Below are 8,247 nucleotides of genomic sequence, written 5' to 3'. Positions count from 1 at the left end.
TTGGAAGTAAAGCACTCCTCAGCAAATGTACAAGAACAGAAATTATAACAAACTGTCTCTCAGACCACAGTGCAATCAAACTAGAACTCAGGACTAAGAAACTCAATCAAAACCGCTCCACTACATGGAAACTGAACAACCTGCTCCTGAATGACTACTGGGTACATCACGAAATGAAGACAGAAATAAAGTTGTTCTTTGAAACCAATGAGAACAAAGATACAACATACCAGAATCTCTGGGACACAATTGTATTTTCAAACAGAACACTTGAGAAGTGCTTTCAGAATGAATCTCGCAGATGATTTTCTTTACTATGTTGGGCAAGATGATGTGCATGAACCAAGTGACAGATGGTGATGGCTTACTTATCTGATAAACTCAGCTCCTAGGAGCACACTGAGATATGAGGAGTTTGGGGAAAAAAAAAGTCTCTGAGCAATTAAATCCAGGTAATGTAGGTCTGGCCTGACATTCTGCCGGTTTTCCCCATGCAGGAGTGTGTTGGGGCCTCATCCTCTTTTATGTAAGATAAATCGCTTGGTCACAGGGGAGACATCAACAGCTCAGCAGACTGGAAGCAGCAAATATAAGAGCAAAAAAAAAAGAGCGGTATACAGACAGACAGTTAGAAATAGAGTACAAAGTAGTAGGAAGTGAGAGTTTAATGAAAGGAGATGGAATTAAACTATTAACACCATGTCCAGATCTGAACAGTCACAGCAGGCAGGCTGCTGTGTGTGCAGGTGAAGGGGCCTCCAAACTTAAAGACTTCAAGAAATCACTGCATTAAACTGCAGCATCTCAAGATGATCCTGGGTCTTCAAAACAAATGTTCAAATTGTTTTTGGCAAATCAAATTTAAGAAAGCAGGGATGTATAAGATCCACTGAAAATTTCCCATTAAATTGATTAAAATGAAGGGTAATTGAAGCTTTTATTATTAGGAAAGTTATCTTCTTCGATCCCACTTTACTCAGTGATGATGCAACCCTGGCCATGCATGAAAATACGTTGAAGCTTTTAGCAAAGAAGCTTCCATTTAAAGAGGTCTGGGGAGGGCTGGGTCATCTTTCATTTAGTTTGATCCTCCCTCCTAACAGTCATTCTGAAAGTGCACAGAACAGATTCTCCTGCCAAAAGGGGAACCAGGCTCTCATCCTCCCAGGCATGCAGGCATCACCTCTGCCTGGGGCATGCCCATGAACACAGGGAAGCCAGCAGGGGTCCTTTGCAGGCTCTCCGCCCCTCTGCAACCTGACACTGTCCCAGGCCTTGTGGGTGTGGGATCACATCTTTGGGAACATCCTCAGTTCCTGCGGCAGCTTTTGTCCCTTGATTCCTTCCTTTTTTTTTTCTTCAAATTTAGTTTTTATTTTTACTAGAATTATGCATGTACATAAAGAACCAAATAATTGTCCACAATTCTCCCTCCCTAGAAGCAGTCACATTCAACACCTTTAGCTGATTATTTCCCTTCTTTAGTATTTATGTTCATATTTCTAAGTAACATGCTTATATTGTTTACTTAGAATTGTTTTTCAAGCATCATCTATTAAATTCCCCATATGAAGGATGGGAATTTTGCTATTTTTAACCTCCCTACTGTCAGGACACAGAAATCTAAGTGTTAATTAATCCAGCTTCCAGACAGTTTCTCTCTTTTATCACTAGCTTTATCCCAGTTCCCAGAGGTACCCGGTCACCAGGTTAGATCTGAGCTGGTGCCTGGCCTGTGAGTCAGGCTGTGTCAGGCCCCCCACGACCAGCTTTAGATTCAGGTTCCTGAGTGGGTAGCTAAGCCAATTATCACTTGTTCAGCTGTTACTCAGTTTCTAGAATTTTGTTGCTCCCGTTTTCTTTGTCCTTATGGATTTGTGGCTTTAAAAAAACAAAACAAAACAAAACAAAAAAAAAACAAAAAAAAAACCTTTACTGTCATTTTAATGAGGTTTTAGAGTAGAGATTAAAAGCATTTGTTAATTCATCATCTTTAACAGGATGTCATTGATTTGCTTTTTTCCTCCTCCAGAGAACAATTTATTTTCCATTTAAAATCACCTGACAGAAACACCTAGCTCACTGAGGGAAAGCAGTTTGGGTTTCCTTCTTGATCATCTTCCTATCCTTTATTAAGCATACCAATTCAGCGACTAGAAAGGAAATTATAATCCAAAAATGGGTTACAGTTTTGGCATTGAAAGAGACAAAGACATAGGTGTTAGAAGTGGAAAAGACTTTTGCCCTGAAAGAATTTGACACATCTTTTCCCAACTTTTATACATGTCTAACAAATGAACTTTCATGATGTTTCTCCCTCTGCAGATTCCTGTTCAGCTCTCCTGCTGGTGTTCCTTACCAATCCCCTACTTGAGAACGTGTATGCATGTGTTTGAATTATAAAGACCCATTCTTATATGGCCACATCACTTCTCACTCCCATGGCGGCCCAGACTCACGCATCCCATCACCCCAGCAGGATCTGATATTTAATCAGTCCCTTTGGCTGGCACTGCCGATCTCTGACTCTGAGCAACGTCCCCATACTCTTGCCCCTGTCTTGAATCCCCGCTTTCACTTCCTCACCCCCGAAGTTGGTGTTCTCCTATGACACCACTTCCTTGTTTACCTCATCAATGGAAAACACTCCTCTCTTTTTCAGAATTTTTCTAAATGTCACGGCTTTCTGTATTATCTCAGACGACGAGCCTTTCTCCCTTTCTAAGGTCAAGTGTTTCATGGCTGTACTTCATTCCTGACCTCACATCTTTCATCCTGAACCTCTGTCTCATCTATTAATGTCTTCCTCTTCACTGGGTCGTTTATAATCCTAGCAACATGGTTTTATTACTAAAATTTCTCTTTTACCCCAACTCTCTCTGCTACTGCATTCTCTTCTTAACAGAGAGGACTATGCAGGCAGGCTGCCTCCAACTGCGCATCTCTGAGTTGTTCCCACTGCTCTTTCCGCAGTCCCTTTGGGTCCTCCACTACTGGGACGCATAGGTTCCTAGCCTACCTTGGTTGGAGGTCTTCACTTCTCAGCACTCCTCTCCTGCCACACTTCCTCTTCCCAGTACTAACATCAGCATACGCATGTCCCTATGTAAAAAATAGATTACACAGCCAGAAGCCTGAACCCTTCTGAACTGGGGACGCTTTTTAACGTGTTTGGAGGTGGAGGTCTGACTCTTTATTTCCATTCAATTATTTAAATGAGGTTTTAACTAATAAAAATATATGTTTGTGCTTTAACATTTGAAATACATCGAAAATAATTCTTTCTTGCAGCACTTTGGTGACCTATATCTGTTGGCAAGCAGAGTAACAATTACTTATCAAAAGTAAGATCTTAGGCAAATGTCTTTTGAGCCCAATATAAATTAGCAATTCTTCATATGACTAATGACTATATGTCCTTACCATAATTGTAAACATGAGAAACAAAAGATCAAAGGACTCTAAAATAAGTACTTGGTATAACAGAAGGGCTGTGTAGGCGTTCAGCAGTAACTGTGAAACCAAAAGATAATCTTTATATGCTTCTAAAGATCTTTAAACCCAGAGCAACTTGAACCATTACACAGTGGTTATTCTTCCCCCATCCTAATCAAAATCCCTAATAGATAAGATTCTTCAGCTTTTTAAGTACAAGCACATGTATCTCTTACTGAAATCAAACATAAACAGAAAGCCACATTATACTCAAAATTATCAAATTTCATAAACCAGTGAATTGACAATAACTCAAATCGTTGAATAGTTTTTTTTTCTGATAAACAGTTCGTTTTTCAAATTCCACAAAGGTCATAATTTTCATAGCAATACATGCATTGAATGGAATCAAATAATTAAAATCAAATCATATTTAGTCAGTTAATATTTGGGCAACTACTCTGCGCAGAATGTTAGAACAGATGTCATGCGTAAGATACAGAGAGCAACTTGATATACAATCTTAGTGCTTTAGGAGGTTATTATCCTGTTTACAAGATGGAATGCATTAATAAAATACACAATAACTGAAGAAGCCCTACCAACTGAAGCAAATTAAAGGTTTAAAGGGCTCAATAGAATGCTTTAGGTAACATAAATCCTGGAATCTTGAAAGGTCTCCTAGAAGACTGTTGAGATAATTGAAAAAGAAGAAAGTACAGATTGGCAGAGAGGACAGAGAAAGAAGTCTCAGCAGATGAGTGGTATGTGAAAATCTGATTAAGTAAAAACACAGGGAATGGGGACAGGCAGCCCAAAGCAGAGGGTGGATGGCTCACCATCCCTTCCCTTCCTTCCTCACTCTCCAGAAGCACCTTCCTTATCTACTGTCAACTGCCTCCCATCAGGTCTGCCCAGGGACATTCTCTGCACACAGCTATTATGGTCAGTACCTGAAAGCTCAGGCCCTCTCCTGTTCTACACAAACACCAATGTCTCCCCAGTGCCTCACACACCAACTTGAGACTCCTGAGTAACACACGGTAAGTATTCAATATATTTACTGTGTTTACTTCCATATCTCCTGTTCAATTTGAAGGCTCCAGAAGGTAACCAATCATTGTTTTTTCATGTTTTGGTATGCAAGGGCTACCATGTACCTTATGCATACAGAAGTTCAAAACACATCTATTAAATGAATGAACAGATGATTTAATAAATTTTATATAATATTGGCAAAATGGTGGGCTTGTTGGTAGATGACCTCACTCCTCCTGGCGAAGTTAGGAGTTTAGATTTGTTACCAGAGACCCTACTAAGCAACTGGATGATTTTGTACAGGACAGTGACATGATAAAAATTGTGTTTGAAGAACTTGTTTTAAATGTAGATTGTAGGGAGAGTTAGCCTGGAAAGGACTAGAAATAGAAAGATCATTCTGCTAATAACATTTGCTGACAAGATTAGTAAAACAAGATGGGGATTGTGGAGTTTGTTGATTAGTCACTAATATGAATATTCTTTCAATAGATACTGGAAAAAAATGTCACACATATATTTATCTTTGATCTATTTTAAACAAGTTCATTTCTGAGATAAGGGATTTTTTTTTTTTTCAGAGTAGGCGATTTAGTTTCTTAGTTTAAAAGAATAGCAACCAAAAAGCCTCAGAAAGTCAGGACAGTTTTTTTTTTTTTTTATGACTTGAAAATATTCTTTATATTAGAATCTCCCAAATCAACACTCAAAACATTAGAAAATTAAAAGAACTCCATTTTGTGTATTTTTATTACGATGCAGAATACCGAATTTTTTGGTTTTACCACAGCTAAAATTAACTGGATGATTGTTTACATAAGAAGAATTTTATAATCTGGTATAACATTTGGATGTTAAATTAATGAATTTATCAGCACTTGAAAATGCCCGTGTGTTAAAAAATGTCAGGAGGTTGTAACTGGTACCTATCTCCTTTACAAGAAGCCATTCTCCCTCTGCTCAAGCCTTACCTATTCTACTGTGTACTAGAGTCATAGGTGACCAGCAGGAGCTTTGGCAACACAGTTAACACTGAAGAAGAGATTAGTGCAGAGTTTCTCAATCTTGGCTGTACATTAGAAACACCTGGGAATTTAAAATCATTATTAATTCCCAGCCCCACACCTCAGACCAATGTTGATGTATTCTGAATGGTCCCCTCAGGTGAGTTTGTTACCTAAGGCTGAGAACCACTGAATTGGTATTTTCTTTAGTTGTAGAAAAACAATTTTCTTATTTGATTTTCTTGATATAGCATCCAAAAAATGAAATAGTTTTGGGGCAAAATATATGATGCTATTAATTTTATTTTAAAGAGAGGAAACAAACTTTCACTTACCTGCCTTCTGACAATGTACAATCTTTTCATATACAGCATCTGCATTTTCAATCAACGCCTTGAGGGACTGAATCATCTGCAAAGGGAATATTCAGACATGAGATTACACCTGACAACTAGACACCCTCCTGCATTCATGCACAAGGCTCTTCTCCTAAAACAGGCTGATATGATGATATCAAACGCTTTTTTATCTGACTTTCCACTACTCAACTTCAAATGTGCATGTGAAAAATGATAAAATCACACATCCCCGCATAATGATTAAAACAAGATGCGAATAGTATTACTTTCCAAGTGCAGTGAGGCTAGTACAACACTGAACTTGAACCCTGAGCTAATACTGAACTGAGTTCATTTCAGCGTGAAAAGCTACAAATATGCATGCAAATCTGATCTGAGTTTTAAACTGTATTTTTGGTTATCCATTTTAACAAAATTTTCAACTTCATCTTATAGAAAACTTCAACACCTACACACTTCACTCATTTTAGCCAAAATGTCTTCATATGAAATTCAGTTTAAAACATACAATGAGAATTAAAAATAGCATTTGTTTGATACCATCCATCACTAATAGTACCTCTAAAACTAGTAGTTTTATGTTTCTATTAGTGGTTTTTAAAATGTTCAAATTTGAATTCTTATTCCAAATTGCATGTGCTTGTTTTAAGAGCTCAAGCTTGAAGAAGAGAAAGAATCAGTGAACAGCTGATCCATTATTTTACTCACCAAAAAGCTAGGAAAAGATCCCTCTGAAGTAATCTTGTTGGCTCTAAAATCATTATGAAAAGGAAATGGGATAGCCAGAAACAACCCTCATGGCTCAAATGGGTACAATTATGATACCTGCCTTAGTATAAATTCTACATATTTGTATTTAAATGTCCAAATATTTTGTATTATAATATTACTCATCTATTTGACATGACCATCATATTTTAAGTAATAAACACCCATCCATTCCTTTCATTTCTGTCTCATTTTTTATTTATTTATTTATTTATTTATTTATTTTATTTTATTTTTTTTTTTGAGACGGAGTCTCGCTCTGTCGCCCAGGCTGGAGTGCAGTGGCCGGATCTCAGCTCACTGCAAGCTCCGCCTCCCGGGTTCACGCCATTCTCCTGCCTCAGCTTCCCGAGTAGATGGGACTACAGGCGCCCGCCACCCCGCCCGGCTAGTTTTTTGTATTTTTTTAGTAGAGACGGGGTTTCACCGTGTTAGCCAGGATGGTCTCGATCTCCCGACCTCGTGATCCGCCCGTCTCGGCCTCCCAAAGTGCTGGGATTACAGGCTTGAGCCACCGCGCCCGGCCTATTTATTTATTTTTTAAAGAGACACGGTCTGTTCTGTCAGCCAGGCTGGAGTGAAGTGGTGCATTCATACCTCAGTGCACTCTCCAACTCCTAGACACAAGTAATCCTCCAGCCTCCATCTCCCAGGCAGCTGGGACTACAGGTGCGTGCCACCATGCCTGGCTAATTTTTAACATTTTCTATAGAGATGGGATCTTGCTATGTTGCCCAGGCTGGTCTTACACTCCTAGGCTCAAGTGATCTTCCCACCTCGGCCGCCCAAGTACTGGGATTACAGGCATAAGCCACCGCACCTGGCCTGCCTTATTTTTCTTTATAGCATTTACCACTAACTGCCCTAGTAATTATTTTATAGTAACTAAATATATGTAGGTTGGATTATTTGTATAACTCAAAACCCACCATATTTTGGTAAGTTATACTTATTTAAAATATAACCAACATGTCTCTTAAAAAGTGTACTGGCTTCTTAAGGTTAGTCAAACAGTATTTATCAACTTGTACAGTTCTTAAAAAATGGTAAACATCACAAGTTTAAAGGCCAAGGTAGGCATTTATTTACGCCTTCATAATGTATCTTTAATCATCACTGGGATCTACTGCAGGCAGTCCCTGTGTGGAAACCAGGGATACCTCACCTACAGGATACAACCCCTGTCCTCAAGAAGTCCACACCCTATGGCAGAGTTTGCACTTTGGAATTCAGTATTTTCAAATTCATTCTTCAAGATCTCAGTCATTCCTGTAAATTAAAATATTCTATTTTACAGCTTGACATATTGAACAGGCAGCGATAAAAATGAACCGTTAAGAACTTTATTACACTGATATAAAGTCGTTTGTGCCATTACATAATTTGCATACTGAAAAGGTTCATACCGTCATCAGTAACCTTTTTCAGCTTTGATGTCAAGCCAAATGAGAGATACAAAGAAGCAAGGACTTCTTCAAGCAAGGATGGTGATTGTCACAGCTTAGTATCAAAGAACTGGCCAACTGTGTCCCCATTATTTAAACAGGAAAAGGAAAAAAAATATGATCAATGAAATGAACCTAGTCATGAAACAAATGAGGACAGGAGCAAAAGCAGGAGTGGAGAAGAACAAAACAGCAGCA

The 8,247-nt window shown here is 38.6% G+C and overlaps 1 protein-coding gene and 1 long non-coding RNA gene across 3 annotated transcripts in view; one reads left to right on the top strand and one right to left on the bottom strand.

Moving 5' to 3' along the window:
• The window catches only part of PLCL2 (phospholipase C like 2), a 200,040-nt gene that overhangs the window by 48,020 nt on the left and 143,773 nt on the right, over window positions 1–8,247 (bottom strand). For both annotated transcript variants that reach the window (XM_025377645.1, XM_025377646.1), the window contains exon 4: window positions 5,813–5,888. In XM_025377645.1, the coding sequence (XP_025233430.1) occupies window positions 5,813–5,888 (76 nt within the window). The remainder of the gene's footprint in view (window positions 1–5,812; window positions 5,889–8,247) is intronic.
• LOC112619581 lies at window positions 4,333–6,020 on the top strand. Its single transcript, XR_003118254.1, has 2 exons — window positions 4,333–4,478; window positions 5,849–6,020. It is a non-coding gene; the product is annotated as an uncharacterized LOC112619581 (long non-coding RNA).

The sequence above is a fragment of the Theropithecus gelada genome, chromosome 2 (genome assembly GCF_003255815.1).
Source record: "Theropithecus gelada isolate Dixy chromosome 2, Tgel_1.0, whole genome shotgun sequence".
NCBI lineage: Eukaryota > Metazoa > Chordata > Mammalia > Primates > Cercopithecidae > Theropithecus > Theropithecus gelada.
Note: the sequence above shows the minus strand (reverse complement) of the source record. Positions and strands in the feature narration are given on the sequence as shown.